At 37.0% G+C, this 14,252-nt stretch overlaps 2 protein-coding genes across 2 annotated transcripts in view; one reads left to right on the plus strand and one right to left on the minus strand.

Annotated features, from left to right (window-relative positions):
* The window catches only part of LOC107723695 (WD repeat and FYVE domain-containing protein 2-like), a 10,440-nt gene extending 3,690 nt beyond the window's left edge, over positions 1–6,750 (minus strand). Inside the window, exons 1-6 of the mRNA XM_016532406.1 lie at positions 6,343–6,750; positions 4,403–4,470; positions 4,000–4,073; positions 3,830–3,884; positions 2,265–2,415; positions 1,204–1,316 (exon numbers count right to left, since the gene is read on the minus strand). Of these exons, the coding sequence (XP_016387892.1) occupies positions 1,204–1,316; positions 2,265–2,415; positions 3,830–3,884; positions 4,000–4,073; positions 4,403–4,470; positions 6,343–6,479 (598 nt within the window). The 5' untranslated portion in view covers positions 6,480–6,750. The remainder of the gene's footprint in view (positions 1–1,203; positions 1,317–2,264; positions 2,416–3,829; positions 3,885–3,999; positions 4,074–4,402; positions 4,471–6,342) is intronic.
* A 1,706-nt stretch (positions 6,751–8,456) lies between these two features.
* LOC107723679 (integrator complex subunit 6-like) overlaps positions 8,457–14,252 on the plus strand; it is a 14,427-nt gene continuing 8,631 nt past the window's right edge. Inside the window, exons 1-9 of the mRNA XM_016532387.1 lie at positions 8,457–8,915; positions 9,000–9,077; positions 9,473–9,622; positions 10,795–10,884; positions 11,204–11,387; positions 12,601–12,726; positions 13,248–13,396; positions 13,552–13,704; positions 13,838–13,970. Coding sequence (XP_016387873.1) covers positions 8,805–8,915; positions 9,000–9,077; positions 9,473–9,622; positions 10,795–10,884; positions 11,204–11,387; positions 12,601–12,726; positions 13,248–13,396; positions 13,552–13,704; positions 13,838–13,970 — 1,174 coding nt within the window. The 5' untranslated portion in view covers positions 8,457–8,804. The remainder of the gene's footprint in view (positions 8,916–8,999; positions 9,078–9,472; positions 9,623–10,794; positions 10,885–11,203; positions 11,388–12,600; positions 12,727–13,247; positions 13,397–13,551; positions 13,705–13,837; positions 13,971–14,252) is intronic.

Consider the following 14,252-nt stretch of genomic DNA (forward strand, 5'->3'; position numbering starts at 1 on the left):
GACTGACAGACTGCAACGGTTTGAGTTAAAAATCCTAGTTTGTGTTCTACTGAAGAAACAAAGTCACCTACATCTTGGATGCCCTGGGGGTAAGCAGATAAACATCAAATTTTCATTTTTGGGTGAGCTATCCCTTCAACCCTTGGTACACTTTAGAACAAACAAGACTTGTTTGTTGGTTAATTTCCTTTTTTGTGCTGACCAACTGCTTTCCATTTTTGCCATGTTAATGATTAATGTATCAACCTATTTGCTGCTTGCTAAGATGCTTGTTTTCATGCTACCACATTTTTGGTCTTCTAAGAATTATTTTTTTTTTGCTTTCTGCTGTTTTTGTGTGTAACTGAGAAGCCCAATTAAAGGGATAGTTCACCTAAAAATAAAAATTCTGTCATTAATTACTCACCCTCATGTCGTTCCAAACCCGTAAGACCTTCGTTCTTCTTCCTTCTGTGTGTAACTGAGAAGCCCAATTAAAGGGATAGTTCACCTAAAAATAAAAATTCTGTCATTAATTACTCACCCTCATGTCGTTCCAAACCCGTAAGACCTTCGTTCATCTTCGAAACACAAATTAAGATATTTCTGATGAAATTTGAGAGCTTTCTGACCCTGCATAGACAACAAGGGTACTACCACGATCAAGGCACAGAAACGTAGTAAGGACGTCGATAAAATGGTCCATGTGACATCAGTGGTTCAACCGTAATTTTGTCCATTATAGACGCATGCACATTGCGTTCCTATGTTGTAAACAAGGGAATCGCATGTGTGTTTTACGCCAGCAGCACCACAAAGCGCACAAAAAGTATTCTCAAAGCTTCGTAAAATTACGGTTGAACCACTGATGTCACATGGACCATTTTAACGACGTCCTTACTACGTTTCTGTTCTCTGATCGTGGTAGTACCCTTGCTGTCTACGGAGGGGCAGAGAGCTCTTGGATAGAATCAAAAATATCTTAATTTGTGTTCTGAAGATGAACGAAGGTCTTATGGCTTTGGAACAACATGAGGGTTAGTAATTAATGACAGAATTTTCATTTTTGGGTGAACTATACCTTTAAGTATTTATTTTATGTACCTGTTTCAAGTGTGAATCTCTACATTTGGATTCAATAGACCGTCTAATGGCAAAATGTATCTGGGCTAAAGAGTGTATTTTATTGTGTGTCTATTTGTAATGTGCTGTTTGTGTACGCACCTGTGTGGCCTTTAAAGGTGGTGATCAGGCTGCAGTTGTCCTGCTCCAGCTTTAGGATTGTCACTTGACCGGAATGATCTCCAACGAAGGCATGTCTGGTTTCCACATCAAATCTTACACAGATTGTCAAGAAGCCAATGCTATATAACTTTTAAACCCCTCCTGAATGTCATCTATTGACACGATTACCGTAAATTGCACCAAAATTAATTTTTTACATTAATATATAAGACGTTTTCATTTAACCAAAAACAAAAATAAAGTTTCTTTAATTAATTTTGGATAATTTAACTTTTTATGTCCTTCAGGGCATTGTGTTGCAAGGTAATAAATTAAACCAGTCGTAGTAACGTTTTTTTTTTTTGGCAACAAGCCACTTTAGGATATTTATGGTAATGGTGAAGTGTGTCCATACTGCTGACGTTAACCCCTTCTAGTTTATTTATGCTGTGTGCACGAAATAGACACTGACACGGTCAAAACGAGTCATCAGAGAAGCGCTAATACATTTAGAAACCACATTCCTACAGCATTAAAGGGATAGGTCACCAAAAAATGACAATTCGGTCATCATTTACTCATGTTGTTTCAAACCTGTTTGACCATCTTCTGCATAACATAAAAAAAGAGATTTTGAAGAATGTTGGTAACCAAACAGTTTTGATTACCATTGATTTCCATTGTATGAAAAAATAAATAAAATAAAATAAATTAAAAAAAATAATAAAATATAATATAAAATAAAATACGGACACGTTTCTCAAAATAACTTTTCCAAAAAAGTCATACAGGTTTGCAAAGACATGAGTGTAAGTAAATGACCGAATTTCCATTAGCCCTTTATCTAATTACATTTCTAATATAAATTATACAAACTTAACATTTAAGTAAATTATTGGTGTTTTTGTTAAAATTTTAACCTATAATAAAGCAAAAATAAAATCAGTCAAATTGACGCAAAGCAATATGAAAACACGGAGACTGCAATGACTGATTTGTGACTATAAACTTGGAGGTTTTTGTGAGATGTTTCATATCAGGAGTGGCGTATGAATGGATACTGTAGTCCAGACACCCATGCTGTGGTCCGGTATGTGCCCAGCTGCTGTCCGCTCTCTGAGCAGTGCCACGTAAAGCTCTTGTCCTGACCTGTGCTTAGAACCCACTCCATCTCTAAGACAAACAGCACCACGGTCACGCCACCCTGATGAGCTAACAAACAAAAGAAAAGACACAATGAGCAAAGCAGGGAGGGATCACTTTAGCACATTCAAAAACACAACCAATTAAGCTCTCATATATATATAAGTAAATAACAAGGCAGCAGACAGTCAAATAATCACAGAGGTGGAATTTCAGTAACAAAGGAGCAAACCTAAACCACAGCACTTAATATACTTCATGTTTATACTCTACGTGTGTATCTCTATCCATAAAAGGTATCATTTATCTTTGTTGGAAGCATTACATAAGCCACATGTTTTAAAGAAGGTTAGCTAGCTATTTCACATCAATGCCATTCTAGGCCATGACAACACCCTGTGATTAAGAGCTGAATGTTCAGATTTAGTACTTCATAATAAAGCTTTCCTGCATTTATATTGTTCTGTACAGAATTGACCTGACCTGACCTGACCATTCTGTACATGGCTGAATTGACCTTTAGCAGGGAGTTTGATTGACAGGCGATCTGACCAATCATAACGCCGAATCTGCCATTTTTGTCTGACAAACAAACCAGACAGAAGAGTAAATTAATATTGGTTGACTTGAACTTGAAAAATGGTGTGTATTGACGTCTTTCCACACTGAAACAAGATACCTTCTGATGTTCAGTCATGTTTATTTCATGCTATAACTAGTAAAGAGGAAGATATGATCCCTTCACGTGCTACTTGAACTGAGGCGCTACAGCGATCTGTCATGACACATTAAAGAGCCACAAAATGGCATTTATTTTTGGAATTTCTTTAAAAATTACGAAAAGCTGGGACTATGTTTTATGCCTAAAGTAACCTTCTCTGTCTTGTCTGTCGGCGTGTTGTCAGTTTCTCTTTGCTCTGCGATGTATTTTTCACTGCATGAGAACATGATGTGTGGCGTGAGAGCACCATGACTTGTCGGATGTAGAAACAGTAAAGAAGTGGGGCGGGTCTTTGCGAAGGGCCAGTTATGTATATGAATGGAACTGGAATATATATCTTCTCTATGTTATAGAATAACATAAAAAATCAAGAAATAAACTAGTTAGATTCACTTAAAGGGATAGTTCAACCAGAAATACAAGGATATACAAGTAAAGTTCCATCACCTTCTAAAAAAAATAGTTCATAACAGCAACATTTTAATATATGATGATCATTAATGCACTTTGGCCATTTTCATTGCAAAAACCATACTTGAGTTACTTAAAATAGAAACCTATAAAAGTTCTAAAATGTAATTTGGGTAAATTTGATTAAAACCATTTTCAAGGATATCAACAAAATAAAGGAGTTGAAATATTACTTTATCTGACATATCAAATGGCAGGGAGAGACAGATTGTGATGCTTGAATATGTTTATAGGATTTATGTTAAGTTAGGAAAACAAACTGAATTCTTTGCGACTGCATTTGTGACTCACCCTGATATGTTCGTGCAGGAGTCATTTGGTTGTAGTCCTCCGATAAGACAAACTCCTGGTAAGAGAAACGCCTGGCTTAATGAAGCTTAGTAATGTATCTGAGAACCTGCTAGTGACATATTACTACATAGAAAGCAGGTGTGTGTAAGAACAGTGTTTAATTAACATACCGATACAGTGCCATTTTCCAACCCTACAGAGATCCTCCTTGTCTCTGGATTAAATGACATACATGAACACGCCACTGCAACATAAGACAAAGACAATGAGTATGAGATTCTATCCAACAAAATCTGTTGATCAGCATTTGACTATAAATAAACACCCTGTACTGAGAGCCAGTGCCACCACAGTCTACAATAGTTAACTAGAAAGCAAGCAAAAAAATGAGAAATGAAACTCCTGTCTGAACGGGAAAACAAGCTGAAGTTCATGACCAATATGGGTTTCACTACACACTTTTACTTTTGTAGTAAAATTCCTGTTAAGTTATGTGGTTGCATGTCCCATAATGTTTAGATCTGTTTTGCTCTCAGAAAGCAGCACAGGATCGGTGTTGGACTGAGGACTCACCTGGCACTGTGTGAAAGACACTAGGCCAGTACTGACCACTGTCCCTCTTCAACCACACGCGGATTGTCCTAAAACAAATTGAAATAAATAATTAAATATAATAGATAATAATCTTGATTATAACATTTACAGACATGTATTTAACAGACACATTCTTACAAAAGTGGCATGCAGTACAGTACACAAATTACCAGGACACACATCGAAGAATACATGTCGTTGGCTAAGATAAGTCCTAATCACCTTAACGGCAAACATAATAAGAACTCAAACTAAATTTGGTTGTCAAGTTAAAAACATTGCCAGGATCAGGCAGGGTACTCAAAATCATAGGGCTGGTACAAAATGGTGGGCCATATTAAGTGAAGAAAATATTTCTGTTTTGCTTTGACAGCTTAAATCTCTAAAAACAAAAATGATGACTTTAGAAAAAAAAATGTTGGGGCTGTTAAAAGATTAAAATACTTTAAAACATTTAATATTTAGTATTTTTTTCTACATAAAAACACCTTATCATATTTAGTTTGTTTTTAAAGAAAAAACATATGTGCAATTGTGCATGCATTGACATATTTCTGTACAATGCTCTTTTACTCACGCACACTTCACACTCACACGTTCAGTCCTTCAAATGTAAAATATATGTAAAATAACCTATTGTATACTTCCCCACACATTAGGGCATACTAAATAACTTGTGAGTTCTCCTCCTGGCTGGTTACGGAAGTTGTCATGGGTCTGACATTGACATGACCTCTGTTGCTCTTTTAGAGTGCTTATTTGCATGAACATAAGGTGTGCTTGCAAAGCCAATCATATGACACACATTACTTTGAGCTGCGAAACAATTCAATTGGAATTAAAGTGCTGAAATAAATAGTAATGACATACATATATATATATATATATATATATATATATATATGAAAATAAATAAAGACACTGCACTCTTGTAGTTTTGCATGAAATAGGAGGGTGCACTGCTGTGTTATTAACATATTATTAAATCTGTTCACAAAAAAAAAAAAAGTTTAGATTGGTTTACGGAGTCCACTAATGGCACTTTCTGAATGTTTATTCTTTATTAAGATTGCAAGCCTACAAATCTACCAAGTGACTCCATAATTGTTATCTTCACAATAATGCAGACCGTTTCCCCATATCACCGAACTGCATAGAAATCCAAAACAATATAGAAAAAACATAATAATAGCTTAACGAAATTTTGAGTCTCAATGAAAGACCCTATGTAATTTTATTTGTGTATTGTCATTGATCATTTTACACATACCTAATTCTTCTGCCATTTCCCCTCCTTTTGTAAACGAGATTATCCAGTTCATTCGCGAATGAACCGGAATTCCGCTTCGAATCTTTTAGATTCAAATCAGCGACTTTTTCATTAAAGGGGGTATTTGTTTGTATTTGTTCAGTAGATTACTAATGAAATACTTAACAGTCCGGTCCTGAATGCTTTCTGTTGGTTTTTATCAGTTACTGAAGGCAGGAAAAGGTAGTCACGCGTTTCAAAGGGGACGCTTCAGTGAACGAAATTGATTCGTTCACTTAAACGATTCTTTTAAAAACATCGATTCGTTCACGAACTATAATATAACCACTCGCATAATAATAACCGCAGGCAAATGCTCGCTTTACAGTACGCGCAAACGAATTTTTAATTTAATGATCCTCAATTTGCACTCTCTATGTGATGATAACTGGGGATTACACTTTATTCCTCCGAATATCGTTTATTAAACCAAAACAAAAAAGGATAAATGTGTCTATGTATCGTGTATGTCACATGCATTTTATATAACAAGTTATTTATTAATGTGCCGGTGCTGCTTATAACATCACTGTACAAATAAAGTGCTTTGAATGTATTCTGCACTGTAATTCTAATAGCCTAATTGTTGTGGGTTTCTACGAGTGCTGACCTGTCTTGAGATACGCTGATAACCCCGTCCTCTTTGGGGATGATCACAGCCGTATTCACCACATCTTGGAAACCCTCAATCTTACTCAGCAGGACGGGCTTTCGTGTCTGCGGACGGGGATGGATCTCTGCCGCCATGGCGCTGTAGTTACTCCGTCACCTGAGTCCTCTCTCGGCAGCATAACACGCTGAGCGCAGGTCGGTTCAGAACTGCAGACGGTCAGCGATGCTGCAGGTCAGCTGATTAGCTCTCACACAGCCGTGCTGGTCTCACTCAAACACGATCTCTATGCCATGTTCTCTAAAGCCATGCGCGAGTTCTCCTCTCGCTCTCCACGTACACAGACGATCCGCCTCTTGAATGAATCACAGATGCATGCGTTTGAGATGTGCAGGGTTGACTTTGACGAACACCATATTTGTAGAACCGGAAGTTGAACGTCATTTCTTTTTCCATTTGATTGACATTTGTGCATGAACAAAGGTTCACAGCGTTTGTTCAATTGAAACAATTAAATTAACAATTTATGTCAGTTAAGTCTATATTGTTTTCTTTTTTTTCCCTGAATACGTAAACTTTTTTAATGAATACTTTGTTCTCAACAACAAAACCACAGAGTGGAAATTGTTCTATTTATAGTTCGGCCTTTTCATGTGCAGACATACATCACAGAACTATTGTAGGTTTTGCATTCCTTACTAGTTTGGTTTTTGCTTTACTAGTTTCATATTCCTTACCAGTTTTATATGACACATAATTTTGCAGATTATGTGACCAATAAACATGCCATTGTATGCCCTATATTATTATTATTATTGTTATTATTATTAGAAGTTCCTCATATTGCTTGGGTAGGTTACATGTCAAAGTGCTAATACTCAGACCAATAATGCTAACTGGCAATCAATCAACTGGCAAAGAAATAAGAGTCTTTTCTTGATGCATTTGCTGCTTTCATTGACTGGTTATAAACCCTGTGAAATATATGGGATTTGAAATTACATACACACACAGCACCTGCACAGTACCAGCACCTAATTTAATTAGCTTACTTGTGTGTGTATGTGTGTACATAGGCCTACTTGTAGTGTTTTACATATAGATTTTGCAACATCAAATACTTAATTAGACTGCTTCTTACTCTTAATATAAAGATACATAGGGATTTATTGATATTGATCTGAGCTCCAAAAAAAAAAAAAAAAAAACTTTGGATAAACTTAGAATACTGCGTTCTGCAGTAAAAGAGTCTTTTATGCCAGCTTAGCATATAACAAATATTAATGCATGACCTATCTGAGAAAGAAAGTTTTTGTTTTCCTCTTATAAAATAATAATAAAACAATAATATAAAAATATAAATTGTTCAGAGAGAGATTTTACTGGAACTCTTTGTTGAATGGACATGTGATTTGCTGGGAAATGTGTGGTTATTACCAGAGGTTTATTAGAAATAAGGTTTTAAAAAGAAACAAAAACTAATTTAATCTTATACACAGATTTATCTTTATTTACAACAAATCATTAATTACAGAAATTAAAAAGGCATAAATATAAATTGTACTTTCTGTAATAACTATCATAAAACCACTTTGCGTTTATTTGGCGTTGTACTAAAAATACAGAATATTATACAGAGAATGAAAAGTGATTTAATTTAATTCACTTACTTTTATTTCTGACCAAGTTTCACATTCATAAACGCAAATGTACTAATAAAAACAACTTTATGGTTTTGTTGGCTTAAGTAAGGCTGCACGGCTAAAGATTGTATACTTATTCAGATTTTTATATTTGGCACTTTTTTAACATTTATTTATGCAGTCGTTTTCTCCTTTTTCCTTATTGTTTTGTATGCATTGTGTTTAATGTTCATTGTATGTAGATTTGAGCGTAAGTGCATGTATACATTTTTTCAATAATAATAATAATATAAATCATTAGGTCTACAAATGCGCATGCTCCCTTACAGCCTCTTTTTTTTTGTTTGTTTTTTTGAGAATATGCTAATCACTCATTTTCAGGTGCCAATCAGTTGAGGCGTTTGGACGCACAGTGCTCCGGCAGCGCTCAGGGGGCGGAGTCAAGCGCTGAACGCAGAATAAAACCACTGCAGCCCGCGAGCAGACCTCAGTGTGAGGAGAATCATGGACGTAAACTAAACAGAAAGTTACCATGATAAAAGTTAGGCATTTCTTTCAAATTACAGCAACAACACCCGTTTCCCTTGTAAATCAACAACCTTCCCCCCCCCAGGGTCTGAGGTTTGCTTAAGTTTACAAGGCATCGCTCTTTCAACACTAACTACAGTTACACTCTGACAGAAAGAATGCGCGAGTCAGTTAGCATTAGCCGGCTAGCAGCGTGCTGACAGCAGCGACAGGAGGCGAACAAAAGATTGCTCTGCATTTGTCAGCTTGCACTGACATTCGGTCCATGTAGAAGGGGCGATTATCACCACAATGCCCGTGTTACTTTTCCTGATAGACACGTCCGCCTCCATGAACCAGCGCTCCCATCTGGGCACTAGCTATCTGGACATAGCGAAGGGCGCAGTTGAGATTTTCCTGAAGGTAAATGAATACACACCTCTGCTTCACACTCACTTTACTGAAAACTTACAAAAAATATGCGTTTCCGTTCGCTTTTCTCCACAGCTGAGGAGCAGAGATCCGGCCAGCAGGGGAGACAGATACATGTTAGTGAGTTTCGAGGAAGCACCGGCTGGAATTAAGGTACAAACTCTTTTATTCCTTTCCAAACCTGATTTATTTCACTCCAGACACTCTCAGCGCTCGCTTCGTCTGTTTGCGTTGCAAAACAACACGGCTAAATTTGTAGTGTGAAAACATTCTGTCCAGCATAAATTTGTGTGTTTAAACATGGCCGACATTTTGTTCAGTGTGGCAGCAGAGAGCTCTGTGTGCGTGTGTGTGCTTGAGAAAAGAGAGACGAGGGGCTAACCTAACTTAGTTTTCCCACCCAGAGAGAGAGAGAGAGTGAGGACTCTTCTACCCTCTACATTAATACCCCAAAGCAAATTTCAGATCACTCTGTCTGTCTGAAGAATTTTGATGTGAGGATCTCTTAAAAGGCATAACTAATCATTTTCTGTGTCTTGATATTTCAGGCTGGATGGAAGGACAGTCACGCCACTTTTATGACTGAGCTGAGGAACCTGCAAGCAGTTGGATTGACATCCATCGGCCAGTCTTTACGGACCGCTTTTGATTTGCTCAATCTCAATAGATTAGTTTCGGGGATAGACAACTATGGACAGGTATGTTATAAACCAGGGACTGGTATAAAGTCTATGGCCTAGCCCCATGAGCCCATCCCCAACACATCACAGTTAAATAAGCACCCAATAGGCTCACACTGTGCCAACACAATCCCAAGAGCCCCTGGTGACACACAGTAGTAACAACTAAACTGCATCTTGGATGCAAATAAGGGTAATGACTAACTGAAAAGCAGGTCTTGTAGTAGGTGCTGGTAATGCTTTTTTTCCGTGTTTTCTTTTGAAAAAAATTCCAGTTCTTTGTTTTTTTTTAAGGACGGTTCTTGTATTTCTGCATGTTGAGCTGTGAAAGTTCAACAGATTCAACATTACCTCACATAGATGTAATTTTCTCAAACAATGCCTACATCAATCTAGTCTCCCTACCTTATTTTTGTTGCTCCAGTAATTTTTTCCTGCTTGCTTGTCTTTTTTTTTTTTTTTTTTTTTGTTTTACCCCAACATTAACTTTTAACCAATTAGTAATTTTTGTGCTTCAACTTAAACTTATTTTAGTAAGTTGTCAATGCCAGTTTTCTCATTTTCGTTTCGTTTCGTTTTTTATTTTATTTTATTTTATTTTACAAAAAATATTTAATTGTTTATGATAACAATAAAATTGGTAGAGACAAGAGCATTGAGTGCTTCAGCTTAAACTTACTTTAGTTAGTTGGACCGAAAAGGAGAGTCTCTGATATATGCCATGGTTATATTATTTAGATGATATATACTGTTCCTAAGTTTATTATTGGCATGTAATGGAGCTGCATGTAGTGACATGACACAAGAAAAACGGGTCATTAAATCTTTCCTCTGCCTGCGGTAAATTTAGATACAAACTCTCTCCTTATATTATTGTGAATACTTAGTAATGGATCTCTCTTGGTTTCTGGTTCACGTATTTGTTTCAGAAATATTTCATCCATAAAACTGCACTGTGCTGATGATATAATTAAGATTAATAATTATTGAAAGAGCAGAGTGTTTTAATGATTATGCATTATTTTATCAGTGCATATGTGCCATATTTTTGGTTTGTGTAATAAAAGCAGTGTAACTACCTTATAGTTAACATCAAAAACAGTGGGTGTATTTCAAGCTATGCTTTTCTCTAATGAGCTCCACTGCTGGTGCTCAGTTTTTTATTGGTTATATTGTCTTGTCTTTTGCAGGGTAGGAACCCTTTTTTCTTGGAGCCTGCTATCATTGTGGCCATAACTGATGGCAGCAAGCTGACCAGCAGTTCTGGTGTACAAGACGAGGTGGGTTATTTGTCAGTATGGGCCGGATTTTAAGGATTTCCTCTGTGATGGCCATCCTGTCTAGTCATGAGTTTCCTATTTTGTTTTGTACTTGCCATTTCCTGCTTGTTCTTTCCCCTTAAACTTTTCCTCTTGATATACACTCCTTCCTTTTCATATCTAACATCCATTGTTCTCTTTGACAGAATGACTTGCAGATCTGTAAAAGTAGCTGATAAAATTAGCAATAGTCAATGTATCCTACAGATTTTTTTCCCCCAGGGATTTTTCCATTTATATGCTGACATATGAATGAATTCATTCTCTTTCTCTGCTCCAGTTACATTTGCCCCTGACAACACCGTTGCCCGGCAGTGAGCTGACCAAAGAGCCCTTCCGATGGGACCAGCGACTCTTCTCTTTAGTGCTCCGCATTCCAGGCCATGCCTCTCCTGACCCTGAACCAATAGGTGGAGTTCCACTTGACCCATCCCCTATTACGCCCATGTGTGAGGTCACTGGGGGTGTGTATGCATTTTAACTACTTATAAGTGAAAATTGTATTGCTGAAAGACAAATGTGTGGAATAGAAATGTTCATGAACTCAAATGAAGTCTGCTGGCCATGTATTTAGTGGTTCTAGTGCTAGATGTTGTATAGTAGTGATGTCTGGCACTTCAGTTACTCCAACCGTACACTAAACAGAACATTATCTTATCATCTTTATTTTCTGTTAAAGGTTTCAAAATAGGGGGCAAAATTTGTAGCTTTTGATAAGTTGCATAAAGTATAAGAAATAAAAGGTATAACAGGAAATATAACTGTTGTCTGATGGCAGCAGTTCAGATTCAACACTAATAACGATTCTCTCTGGAGTCATGAGATCGTGAATGGCTACAACAGTTCTTGACTCTCCAATTTATGTGTTTTAGGCATGCAAAAAATCTGCATTTCACACAATTATTGGGTGCTTTAATAATAGAGTTGCGTATATGTGACGTCATTGCATGATTACGTGAGCAAACGGTCCAAAAGAACCAGGGTTTGGAAAAGAATCTTAACACGAAGAATTAACATCCCTACTATATAGCCCCTCTGCGAGAATTTGCCAGAAGTTGAGAGAGAATTGTTAATGAGCAAGCATGTTTAAGATCACAAGATTTGTTTCTCTTTTGTCTTTTTTGCGTTTAAAATAACATTTAGAATTGGATATTTATAGGTTTGAGGTTACAGAGTAAATTTAGACTGCTCTTTAAAAAGCTCTACATGCCCTGCTGAGTAAATGTCAGGTCGTACCTGTCGGGTGGTGTTTAGGTGCTGTGAAATGGTGTTTGAATTGTGAATTGAAGAGAATTGCTGATTTGTGGTTAAGGGCAGATTCTGCTGGACTCGCGTGTGCTGACTAATACAGCTGTGTAATAGAGACGAGCTGAACTTCACTATAAAGAGAGGAACAACGTCTGTCCTCTAATTCTGATAAAATACTAAATACAATAGAGTGGCTGCTGTGTAGTGTGTGTGTGTGTGCACGCATATGGGAATAGCTGTGGCCTGCCAATGAACTGGCCAGAAAAAAAAGGCCACAGCAAATGGTTTCATCTTAAACCAGACAGTATTAAGTTACTTTAAATATGAATAGTTGTGGATAAAATTTACATGTAAGCACTTATGTTAAAGCTCACATGTCAGATACAATTGCTAAATGTCTTTTGATGGTGTTTTTTCTGCTGTGTTTAGGCCGTTCATACAGCGTATTTTCCCAGAGAATGCTGAACCAGTGTCTGGAGTCTCTGGTGCAGAAAATCCAGAGTGGTGTGGTCATTAATTTTGAGAAGACTGGACCTGATCCTCCACCTACTGAAGGTAAAGGAGGTCCTGGTTTTTGTAGTTATATTTTCAGTAGTATTTCAGTAAAGTGCCTATTAATAAAAATAACTGCTATTTTTTCAATTTTGGTTGTGACCAATATGGATATATAGTGGATATAGATGGATACTTCATAAATCCAATGGTGCAAATTGCTATTTTAGTATACAAACATGAACACTATTCAACCACAGAAGACTTTATGTAATTTACACAGTAAAAATACAGTAAAAACACTAAAATTGAGAAATTATTAACATTTAAAATAAGTTTTCCATTTTAATATATTTTAAAATGTAACTTATTCTTGTGATTTGCAAATCTGAATTTTCAGCTTTTTGTAACAATTTCAAAGTCTTTGTCATGTTTGATCAATTTAATAATGAATAAAAGTATTACTTTCTTTTCAAAAACAAACAAAAAACATATTGATCCCAAACAAACATTTGAATGGTATGCTTTACAAAAAGTTTAAACCAGGCCATTAATAATGACGCTACTTTTTTTGTTTTACCCAGATGGCCCAATAGAAATGAAGTATGGACCTCAATCATGGCACAGCTGTCATAAGATGATCTATGTCAGACCCAACCCTAAAACCGGTGTTCCTGTTGGTCATTGGCCTATCCCGGAGTCGTTTTGGCCTGACCAGAACTCTCCTACTTTGGTATGAAAAAACTTGTTTCAGTATGCTCTACCATCTGTTCAGTCTGTTTTATATCCAATGTAATGTGTATATGCTCTGTTGGTTTTTCTAGTGTAATGAAAACTTCTAAGCCATGCAAGTGTACTGTCTGCTCATTTGACTCTGTCCCTCTGCAGCCTCCACGTGCAGCTCACCCGCAGGTGAAGTTTTCATGTGTTGATTCAGAGCCCATGGTGGTGGATAAAGTGCCCTTTGATAAGTACGAACTAGAGCCTTCTCCGCTCACTCAGTACATACTGGCAAGGAAATCACCACACACCTGCTGGCAGGTACTGCTCGTATCAATCTTTAAGCACAGTTATACACACTGGTCAGGTTGCATATAGGCTGTATGTTCTCTCAGACTGCACTAACTTGCACTCCCGCTATGGCTGAGTGTTAATTGCTGTTTTATGTTCTCAGGTTTTTGTGTGTAACAGTGCTAAATACGGAGAACTCGGGCAGCCGTTTGGTTATCTGAAGGCCAGCACAGCTCTTAACTGTGTCAACCTGTTTGCCATGCCCTATAACTACCCTGTGGTGCTGCCTTTGCTTGGTAAGCTTCATTAGTAACATCTAATTTATCATATGGAGGTATGAAAGGAATAATTCATAAAAATAATTGGTCGGTTTTTCTCTAGTTCTGTCTTGTCTTTAAAGGTCCCATATTGTCAAAACTGAAATCTCCTGGCTTTTTTCATGATAACTGAGGTCTAAGGGTTATGTAACTACCATATAAGTTTCAAAACAGTCAGTCCACAGACAAATGCACACAGCCTGCATAAAGTAGCTGTGCCTTTTCACGAGCCGTTGTGACTTCCGTAAAAAGGTGACGTCA

The sequence above is a fragment of the Sinocyclocheilus rhinocerous genome, unplaced genomic scaffold, assembly GCF_001515625.1.
Source record: "Sinocyclocheilus rhinocerous isolate Xijiao unplaced genomic scaffold, SAMN03320098_v1.1 scaffold755, whole genome shotgun sequence".
NCBI classification, from domain to species: domain Eukaryota; kingdom Metazoa; phylum Chordata; class Actinopteri; order Cypriniformes; family Cyprinidae; genus Sinocyclocheilus; species Sinocyclocheilus rhinocerous.